The 11,713-nt window shown below is 33.7% G+C and overlaps 1 protein-coding gene across 1 annotated transcript; it reads right to left on the bottom strand.

Moving 5' to 3' along the window:
• Positions 1 to 3,455: 3,455 nt before the first annotated feature.
• Positions 3,456 to 11,015, bottom strand: LOC101221332 (importin-5). Its single transcript, XM_004149068.3, has 20 exons — positions 9,789 to 11,015; positions 9,259 to 9,462; positions 8,728 to 8,832; positions 8,465 to 8,530; positions 8,218 to 8,382; positions 7,954 to 8,028; positions 7,703 to 7,854; positions 7,277 to 7,412; positions 7,119 to 7,188; positions 6,884 to 7,011; positions 6,684 to 6,740; positions 6,200 to 6,385; positions 5,989 to 6,081; positions 5,353 to 5,438; positions 5,218 to 5,284; positions 5,061 to 5,127; positions 4,831 to 4,967; positions 4,502 to 4,593; positions 4,346 to 4,412; positions 3,456 to 4,179 (listed from the first exon to the last, which is right to left on the bottom strand). Exons 1-20 carry the CDS (start codon positions 11,013 to 11,015, stop codon positions 4,015 to 4,017), a joined length of 3,345 nt encoding a protein of 1,114 aa, XP_004149116.1. The 3' UTR covers positions 3,456 to 4,014.
• Positions 11,016 to 11,713: the final 698 nt, after the last annotated feature.

Here is an 11,713-nt window from a genome sequence, read left to right as displayed (position 1 = left end):
AAGTGAGGTTAAGGCAAAAAAGAGTTATGTTTTGAGGGTTAAAGAATGAGTAGGAACAATAATAAAGGAGGAAGGGTAAGAAAGTAATTACAAAGTATCTCTCTCATGAAACTAAGTCAAATATTAGAGAGAGAAAGTCATGGAAGCACAAAATGATGCCACTTGGAGGCCTAAGGAAAGAAGTTTGAGAATATCTATGCAATAAAATAATGAGAATAACCATTAATTAAAAAAAAAATTACATAAATAAAATGGTGGCTTTTCCAACAAGAATCAAGACAAGACAAATTTTATTCTCAACCTACGTGGCATTGGTTACCTAAATAAAACATTCTTATACATATAATCTAGGTGATTATCGGTCGGGGTTGTTTTTTTTTTTTTTGACAAAATCGTCACCGAACTAACCATAATTGGTTTAATTAAATGTTCAAACCAACCTCGATATTCATGAGTAAAGGTCGGTTGGTTTTTGTCGATTTTTGTTTGGTTGGGTCGGTTTAACACTTAAAAATACTTTTTGAAAATTTTCGATTTCAGACTTTTCAAAACTGATCCCAATCGACCAACTTAGAATTGGTTGATTTTTTTGGTTATCATGCTCACCCTTAATTCTATTTTTTAAAAATTACAAAATTAGTTATTGATTTTGTCTTCTTCAATTTTTCTTTTCTACAAATTTGAGATAGGTAATCGATTTGAAATGATATTGATTGATATCTTATTCACTCAATTATATTCAAATTGGTTATTTTCGATAATTTGTATTTCTCCCTTCCTGTTGAAATATAAGTAAACCAAAAGATACTAAAAAAATAACGAAAGACGGACAAACTAAAATATATTACATCCCCTAAAACAAACATAGAAAACCATTTAGAGGATAAGAAGTTGAAAAAATAGCGAAGACCTCACACTTCTTTTTATATTTACACAAGAGAGTGTGTTAAAATAGTTTAGCATCAACGAACATGAGAGAAAGAGATCACTAAAAAAAAGAAGTTGCAAACATAGCAATTAACACAAAATATTAGCAAATATAACCCACTGCAAAAGTAAATTTGAATTTGCACATATAACAAAATTTAGATTCAATTCTCGTAGTCGATAAATAATACAACATATCAGCAATTAGAGACGTTCATTGTTCGTTTGAAGCCAAAACTGCACCGAACCAAAAAATACAAAAAACCATTCATCTGTGTCAAATCAAATAGAAATTAAATCCACTTATGTACAAATAAAATGGAATCGAAACAGAATCGTTTATGCATAAATATTAGAATCAAACTCTTTTATAAACATTATCCATAAATAAAAGTCATACAAAGTTACAAACATAAATTAAATTAATTTGTACAGTAGTTAAGTACAAGACATAAAAGTTTCAAACATTGAAGATTGAAAGTTGGTCAAAATAATTCCTAAAAAGTTACAATTATACCTCACTCTAAATTAAACTTATATATTTAATTATTTACGTACATATTTAAAATAAAATAAAGCGATTCAAGTTCAATATTTCTATAAAACAAATATTAATGAAGATTGAAAATTAAAATTTAATAATGTTATTCCAACTCAAGTGATGAGCATGCACACCATTATGTATTTTTAACAGATAGGTTTGAGGATCACACAAAGATTGGAGAGAGACTATCTTTTGTCTTGTTAAAAAATATCATACTACACTCCTAAACTAATTAAATCCTAATAAAGATCAATTAATATATTCTATCTTTTAACTAGATTTACTTTTAAATATACGCTCAAATAAAAAAAAATATTTATAATATATAACAAAAATTTTAAACAATACATTTTTTTTATAAGAAGTGTACCGGTAGATAGATTCTAAAATGTTACCATCCGACATAAATTCGAAATCAATTAAAAAAATTATGATCCTCAGGATAAATTGAGGTTGAAAGTTGGACGTTGTAATGCTTATAATTATTAGTTTGGAAAATTTTACGGTAAAAAAATTAATTTTGTTTCCCTAACTTATGAATACGATAGATACAAGAATTATTAAAAATCATTGATTGAATTTACAAAGTAGCCTAACTTTTATTTTTTTTAATAATTAGTAAAAGAGATTAAGAAAATGAATAAATAGGGAAATAATGGTGTCCCATATTGCACGTCGTCATTGTTGTAACATCCAAATCACCAAGGCAAGTAGCAATGCAATAATGATCATCCATTATTAAAATAATCTTTATATATATAAAAATATATATTATTACTCTTTTCTTAAAAAGTATGTCACATTATTTCCTTTTGTTAATAAAATTAAATCAAATTCTTAATTTTTTTTTTATATAAAAAAGATGACGTAGTTGTGTCTCCTTATTATATGATATGACAATGTGTTTTAACTTAATACTTTCTTTATCATAACTATTTGAAATTTATTATTGATGGAGTTGTTAAATAGGAGAGGGAATATCATTTAATAGCTTTATCCATAAATTGTAAAGGTATATTTTTGGAAGCTTTTGAAGTGCAAACATATCAATAATTATTATTATTATTACTACGACTATTATTTATTATTAGATTATTAGATTAAAATATCATTCTATAAAATGGCCACTCTACTTCTTTTTATATCGATTAATCTTAAATTTAGTACGTCACTGTTTTAAAAAACTTCTCAAATCAATACTCCCATGTTGTATTATTTAATTTTATGTTTGAACTCATCTCGATTAAGTTCCAAAGGGATGTAGAAGTATAAGAATCGTAATACTAGAAGCCTAGATGATGAACAAAGATGCAACCTACATGATCCAATGAAGTTGAATTCGATTGAGGACGAAGATCACCTAAGAATTGAAGAAGCTTCAAAGAGTGGACCAAAAAGTAAATATTATTTGGGTTCTCTTAACCTCGTGATTGAGCATAAATCACAGTTAAATTTAGTTTCTCAAATTTAATGTTGTTGAAAAGTGTGAAAATTAAAAATATTTGAACTAAAAATGAAAAAATCTTCAAAATACACAAACAAAACAACATTTTAACCTTATTGTTGTTATTAGGAAGAAAAACACCAATCCTTGATAGAAAAAAAAAATCAGTTTTGTAACTCGTAGGTAATAACCATCATTAAATTTGGACCTGATTCAAACCTAATTTAAAAATTCTCACTATAATCATCAAATGTTGGGTAAAAAAAAATCTAAATCTTCCCTAATAACACTGAATATAATTAGAAAATACCTCTAATATTAAGCCATGTGACCACTTCATAAAATAATGTCCAATGGGTTCCACCACACTCAAAACCATAAACCTTCAACAAAAAAGAAAAGAAAAGAAAAGAAAAAGAACTTCCATTTCATCATGAACACAATCATAACTCACCATAAATAAGCTAATGCGAACTTAGCTTGATTGTAATTGACATATCCCAAAGATGGAGGTTTGAGCACTCCTCCCTGCAGTCATACTGAAAAAAAACACCATAAGCAAAACTGGCAACTTCTGTTTAAATAATCATACTGAAGATGTAAAGAACCAAAAACCAAAACTTAACCGTTCTCTGTTTCAATGACACGCTTTGACCTCAACTTTTCCAAAACTTCAAAGCCTCAAAATAACAATTACCCACTCGACATTATTTTTTGCTTGCTTCACTTTTTTTTTTCTGAGGGGTAGGGACTCTAGTACACCAATAATTTTGTACTATACACACAAACTATAACAACTCTTTCTTGTCGCCTTTGGACCATGCAAAATCGATGCTTTAAACAAGCGCGCAAAAAAATAAATAATACATTATGAGACAGGATCACAAAAACACGCGACGCCAATGCCGCAGCAGCAGCAGCAGATTTCTTCAAGGGATGACTGCTGTGCTTCGCAATGCAAAAGGGATGATGATGACATTATCGGGCTAAAATGCTTCAAAAAATACCAAGAAAACACACAGCCAACCAACCCATTCAGGAGATGTTAACCAACTCAGGATCTGACACAAAATGATCTGTCTTGCCAATTCCAATTACACTAAGATGAGAGGATTGATTGAAGTGCAAGCTGCTGCTGTGGTTGCAAAGATGACCAGGTCGATGCCAGTGTGGACGGTGGTAGAGTTTGCTGAAGCTGCCTCAAAAGGTTTACCATTCTACTGGCAGTTTGCTCCGTCGCAAGATCCTTACCCGCGCATAGAACCTAGATCAACAATGCCCCAAGAAATTGAGAAATTGAAGTATACAAAACATCTTAGGAGGTCAAGAATACAATTATTACTAAAGTTCCCAAGATCCCTATTACCACAAAGTTCTTGTGTTTATAAGTAGACAATTACAGTTACAGAACATCTTATGATATAGCATACCTCAGCAAAAATGGAAACAATTTTGGGAAGATATTGATTGTTGGGACCTAAGAGTTCTTTATCGGACCTGTTAATTAAATGCAGGAAAAACATGATTAAACAATGAATAAGGCAAAGAAATTTGAGTAGAATGTACTCTGGGATCGAAATTTCAACCTTTCAACCATTGAACAAAGCTGATCATGCACCAACTTTGCCTCAATTAAATCTCCCTTGATAGGCAAACAGCCTAGCCAAGCAGGAACCAACTGCCAAAGAAAATAATTACAGAAGCATATAAGACACAAATAATCGTGTACCAACTCCTTGTACACACACCTTAAGTGATGCGGTTGTGAACAGGATCTATCGGTGCAATAAACAGGATCTATCATCATAAAATCTATTGCACTAGGAAAGGAAAAGTGAATTCATTTAAACACTAGGAAGAAAATGCTGCCAGCACTGACAAATAAGAATTCATGAGAAGAAACAAAGACTTGTACCTGAGGTGCATTTATACTGTCTCTGTGAAACTGACATATCTTTCCAAGAGCTGAAACAGCATTGTCATATGCCATTATGTTTTCAGAATGTTGTGCATTCGGGTGCCGTATCACAACATCCAACCTGGAAAGTGCCTCTGCAAAAAAGAAAGAGAAGATAACAAGTTCATTCACCATTTATAAGAGAGAGAACTCAACAGCTCAAAAACGACGATCCAAATGAAGCCAACCTTGAACAAGTGGTTTGAATACAGATCCACCAAACTCAGCACAAACACCAATACCATAAACAGCAGCCTGCAAATAGAGTAATGCTTGAATTAGATAAAGCTTGTCAGCTACTAAAAATAAAATCAATATTTACAACCATACAAGGGAAGAACAGACCTGACGGACATCAGGATTCTCGTCATTGCATGCCTCCAACAAGAAAGGAAGGTAGGTATCATAGTACCTGATTCACAATAAGAAAATCAACACAAAATGCTCATAGAGGGCAGTAAATTACAATGAAATGATTACCTGAGGGCTGCTTCACGGCAATGTTCCACAACATCATCAAAAATACATATTGCTATTCTCCTCTCCTCGGCTGTTCTATCCTTACCCTGCACACCAAAGATTGTGACAATTAAAAATTAAGTACTTTCAGATGCATTTCAAACACATTACTTTCTGCAGACTTGTATATATAAGTTGCAAAAAAAAGTTTACAACATGCACTTATTTTAAGGAAAAAAAAAAAAAAAAAAAAGTGCATGTCGTATAATTTTTATTTGCAACTTATATGTATGGGTCTATATATGTCGAACTTCTGATGTCTCGCTATATGCACTTTTGATGTCCGGCTATAAATTTCGAACATAATATAGTGAATGAAGAAGTGATAGAATAAATCTGATAGCCATCGCCTAATGTAAAGCAGATATACAGATTTTGGAATAACTTAAAAAGAAATTATATTTCATTTTCACTTGGGTGAAGTTCTTAGCAACTTTGTCGACACAACTTTACATCTTTGTATTGGAGAGAAACAGAAGTGTTTGGGCAAACCTTGTAAACAATGAAAAGCTAATGTAGAGTCAATTTCAAACGGTGGCTATTTTTTAAGATCAAAATTAGTAAGTGTTACAGAGACACAAGTTTCAAGAAACTTACCCACATAGGTGTCAAATATGATGAGAGTTCATCAAACATAGGCAAGAACGAGGCCTTAAAAGTCTTGATCAAAGTTCCCAAACAATCACCAACCTGATCAAAATACAAAAATAAGGCATACAACCTCATTCTCAAACTAATCTTCAAAATTTTAAAGACCTGAAAAAACTACTAGATGCCATGTGATGGCATGTCTATTCCAATAACTTACCTGATCAAAAACTTCTTCTTCTTGCTCATTTTCTTCATCAAGTAATTCTCTCTCATCTGCATCAAAATCTTCAGCTTTTGCCCTCTCCATTCTTTCATGCTTTCTTGAGGAGCTAGCAGTTATAACATGTTTAATCTCATCCACAATGCACCGTACTTGGCTTTCATCAAGAAGTGGTCCAGAGATCTAGTAAAATGAAAAGCCAAATATAGTTCAAGAATGAATATGAAGAAGAAAAAGAAACTGTACAACAATTAAATTGAACTGTCTTGGGATACCAATTAGGATTTTTGTCCCCAAAGAGAATTGGGAAAATACAACACTACAATCTCTTTTAACATCCCAGAAGCCTTGAAATCAACTTGAAGTGACATATCACATATGTATGGGGTGGCTATGACTCTCAAAGATTTGTGGATTAAGTTTGCTTTTAAGACTCAAGGACTCATTGAAATTCACTAAATATTAATTTCATAATACAAACCTGTACACACTCATTCAATGCATCCAACATACTGGCACATATCTCCACCTCAGGCTCCTGTAAACCATTTAGATCAATAAAATGCCATAACTTAGCATTCAATACTCTCAAATACATAAGATCATTAATAACAAAAGGTGGATTTCAATATGAAACTATAAAGATCTACCACTGTTAAAAAATATAATTCAATAATTAACCTTGTGTAATGCCTCCACCAAAGCTGGTACAATATAATCTGACAACTGTTTTACATAGGATTCATCACGACCTTGAGATTGCCCTTTCTCAACAGCCAATTTTGCTGAACGCAGGAGCTCCGGCATGGCTGTTTAGATAGTAAGCAACAAGTGTTAAAAGTTAACTTAAATGAACTCTTGCAATGATTTTAAAGGAGAACAAAAGCATATAGAAGAAAAAGAACAAGCTAACTACCTGAAACAGCAGCCCTTCTAACTTCTTCATGGAAATAAAACTTAAGAAGTGGAACTAAAGTAGGAGCAACCTAAGTAATAGAAGAAGCATTAGTACAGCAGTAAACAACTACAACTGCTTAAATTAGAAAATAAACAAATGTAATTCACTAAAGCAACCTGATCAATCCAGACAAAAAATCCTTCTTTTAATTCATCAGCATAACAACACAGCATGTTGCAAGCAGTGGCTTTTTCCTCCAAAACACTAGTCTTGATGCCAATCCTTTTGTCACCTAGAGTTATTGTTTCAATGCTGCAATAAAAACAACAAAATTTTAATTTTCGGGAAAAAAAACATTAAAGAACGAACTGAAAACGGTTGGACAATTTTGCACAACCAACAGAAAAGTAGCAAAGGATGTGACAACACATTGAACACAATAGTTACACTATAAGATAAGTAACAAGCATTCTTTCACAATGTCTTGGAGGTATTCAAGTTTTATTAAAAGATAATATACATATGAGAAGAGGGAAACAAACCTATCAAATTTAGATTGTATTCATTCCAATTAAGACTTAAACAGGAATTAAAATCCAAACCTATCATCATCGTCATCGATATCAGCATCTGAATCAGCAGATGTGATTGTGACATCTGGTTTAAGTTGGGCAGATTGAAGCAAAGGTGGCATCACAACACTCATGTAAGGAAGAAAATCCTGTCCAAGACATTTGCAGAGTCTTGCCCATGCCTGCAAAACAAGTAAGCAATTATTTTCCTTGTTTTCAGACCAATAAACTTGAACCAAATCCATACAAAAGGATGCAGGTTGAAGATGCTCAAAACACACTTGTAACATGTAGCTGGTTGTGGGATCATCTGCTTCCATTGGAGATCCTTGTAGTGACAATAGAACATCCATAACCTTCAAAAAGACAGATCATAAAAGATTTCAGTCCATTATGATTGGCAACTACAACTAATAGTGTACGCAGAAAGTTTGATTTAAACAATTATTATTTAATTTAAAATATACGATAGCAACATTGACTGAGGATATCGTTTAAGTTTAAATAGAGTACGTGAACAATGGATAAACATTATTGAAAATAACCTGTTTTGCATCATCCTTAAACTTGTCTTTACCAACAGCCATGCCAACCAAACTGATACACTCCATGGATTTGGCACGAAGCATACGATTGGACTTATCACTTGCATTTACAAGAATAGCTTTCAAGTAAGGCATTACAGCATCATAGTACTTCTGGAAGTGCTCCTGTTCATGCAAAAGAAAAGTTTGATATATTCACAACAAAAGAGCTATAAAAAAATTGAAATAAGAGTAAAGAGTAAAAAACCTGAGATGAATCAGCAACAGAAGCAAGAGCAGTCAAAGCACCCTCCTGCACCATCTGCTTTCCATTCTGTAATGCAGATGTGAAAAGAAATCTTGTTAAAGAAAAATGTTGAAAAGCATCACCATTATACCTCGAAACAAACAAATAACGCTTGTCACAGGAAGGAAAAGAGTATTTCATTCAAATGATTTATCTAACTGCCTAAAAGTAGTGAAATGTCTATCATATAAATTGGAGATAAGCTAACTAAGATTGTAGAATACCTGCAGAAGTACAAGGAGCTTGCTCACAATTCCATCCAAGTAAGGTGTTAAAATATCTGGGGTGCAATTCTCACTGAAATTGAGAACTGCTGAAGCAGCATGTGCCTGTAAGATTAAAGAGAGACAATTAGAGCAATGTTACCTTGAAGCAGAAATGTAGTATACGGTGCACTTCTTCCAAAAGAAGTAAGCACTTCTTCCAAAAGAAGTAAAGTAAGCAAGAAGAACTCCACTGAGTGACTGCTTGTTCAAATAACGTGAAACAACCATAGGAACAAAACATAGCAGATATCCATCCCTTAACCTCATTAAAAAAATTACTTCCTAATCAACTACACAGAAAAATGGGAATGTAAATCATCACGAAGTGGTGACAAGTTTCAGTACATAAGCTTCTGGAGGGATAAACAGTAGAGAAAAATTTGGATATATTATCTGACCGCACAGAACAAGATAACATAAAATATTTGTATAAAAGGATCGACTGACTACACCAGTTTCACATTTCATAAAAAAGAAGGGTATACAAACCTGTACTCGTGGATTTTGAAAATCATCCATAGCTCCAGCCAAAGCCGGCACAACTAGATGGTGATATTGAGCCTGCAAATCTGGACCTAGATCAGTAGACAACTGGCCAATCGCATTAATGGCTGCCCATCTTACACGTGGATGTGGATGTTGGAATGAATTCAAAACCATGGAGAGTACTTGCTCGAGATTCTTTATCATTACCTGCACAAATAAGAAAGAACTATGTGGTAAGAATGACAAACCAACACACCTAGAAGAATCAAACAAAGCTGTAGGGAACCAACAACAAATAATAATAACCCAAATGATGAAAGACAATAATAACGCATATAGTATTCATGAGCTTGAAACTGGATTTATTATCTTCAACTTTATCTATCCAATAACACTACGAAAATGAAGTAAAGCTAGTATAATAAATGAAAGCACGCTGTAAAAACTCCATATTCGCAACTTTTAGGCATTTTAAAAAGTAAAACGAAGAGCAAAGAAAAATAAGAAAATTCAAAGCTAGGGGCGGCTAGTACCTTCGAGCAACCCTCTGCAATTTGTGAGAGAGCAATAAGTGCTGCATGGTGCTTTTGCCATTCAGGTGCAGCCAAGAAAGCTGGAAACATCTCGGAGGCTACAGGCACAATAGAATTTCCACCCAATGAAATAGAAAGTCTGTCCAAACACTCTTGGCCAAACCCATAATTGTCACTCTCACCCGCATCCTCATCCTCAGTATCAGCAGTATGCCACGCGGGATCATCCTCAATATCCAACAACATATTCATAAGTATCCCAAACAACCTACTTATAAACTGTGGCAACTTCCTCATCATCCCAGGAGCTCGCTCTCGAGCCTCAGCAAGCGTTATAACAAACTCAATAGCTAAATGTCTAGTAGATTCTTCAAGGGAATCGGCCTCAGCAATCTGCAACATCGAACCAACCACATCAACCAATTGCCTCCTCAAGAATCTAGGCTCAGTCCCTGCCAATTCAATCAACAACTCAAGCGCATCTTTAGCAGTAGCTTCTTGACCAGAATTCAAAGCCTCAGTCAACGTCTGCATCATCAAAGGCAATAGATTCTGAAACCTATCCCTATCAGAAGCACTAGACAAACATTGAATAAAATTAATCGCAGCACCCAAAGCCGCAATCCTAACATCCCCAGTTTTTGACGAAGCCAAACACTGAGAAAACACAGAATGAAGCGTATCCAAATGAGGAACTAGGGTTTCACCAATATACTGAGCCAATTGAGCAAAAATCAACAAAGCAGACTCCTGCAACTTAGAACTATCAGAAGTAACACACTGAAAAATAAAAGGCATCAATTCATTCCAACCACCATCAGGCAAAATCCCAGAAGCAAGTTCAGCAATAGTATCACACAGCTTCTTAGAAATAGATTTAGATTCCTCCGTTTGAAGTGAGGAAAGCAAAACAGATTTAAGAGTAGATTGAGTAGAAGGAGATAGACGAGGCCAGAGATAAGAATCATCACGAATGAGTTGACGACGAAGGAGAATGGCAGACATGGTACGAGCCTCAGGATGAGCAGAAGGGTGAAGAAGATCGGCGAGTTTGAGAGCAAGAGCATCTGGGTGTGCTTGTTTGCAGAGGTTGAAAAGGGATTCAGCCTGTGAACGCTGGTCATTGGAAGAGGACATAAGATGGGAAATTAGGGTTTCGAAGTGGGTACGATCGGAACCCAGAAGCAAGGAGAGTTGATGAAGCTGAGTGGGATCGGCGGCCGCCATGGATGGAGGATTATTGGAGTTGGGAATTTGAAGAGAGAAAAGATGAAGGAGATGATAGAACAAAAAAAAAGGGTTTGTGTTTTTATGGCGCCTCCAAATGAAATCCCAAAGCGAGGGAAGAACTCAACATCCGTTTTATTGACAAAGAAGAAAGAAAGGGTTTTTTTTTTCTTTTTTTCCCTTCCCGGTTTCAAGTTCCCGGTTCGGTTCGTCCCGGTTCTGGTTCGATTTAACCTTTTGCCCATTGCTTGTTTGACATGTTGAATGTTGCTACTCAAAGTCAACTTGTGAAGAATATCCATTCGTCACTACTGATTCACCCTCCAACTTTAAACTTTTGTTAAATTACAAATTTGGTCTTCTAACTCTAAATTAAATTTTAATTTTCCCACTTCCTAACTCGATTTTAATTTTAATTCTAATTCTATAATTTTATCCAACCACGTTAATTATGTTTGTTCTAACTAATAAGATTTTAAAAAAACTATCAATCATATTTGTTTTCTAGCTTTATTTTCGTCAATACGTAGATTTTTTTTATTTTTTTTATATGACATTGTCATCGATATCGACATCGACATGAAAGTGAATTAACGCTTCTACTAAACTGTATAAAAACACAAAATTAAAAAATAATAGTTTGGTTTCTATAATTTGATACAACATCAAATATAGTTTTTATGGTTTGAAAAACATTT

The sequence above is a fragment of the Cucumis sativus genome, chromosome 4 (assembly GCF_000004075.3).
Source record: "Cucumis sativus cultivar 9930 chromosome 4, Cucumber_9930_V3, whole genome shotgun sequence".
NCBI lineage: Eukaryota > Viridiplantae > Streptophyta > Magnoliopsida > Cucurbitales > Cucurbitaceae > Cucumis > Cucumis sativus.
Note: the sequence above shows the minus strand (reverse complement) of the source record. Positions and strands in the feature narration are given on the sequence as shown.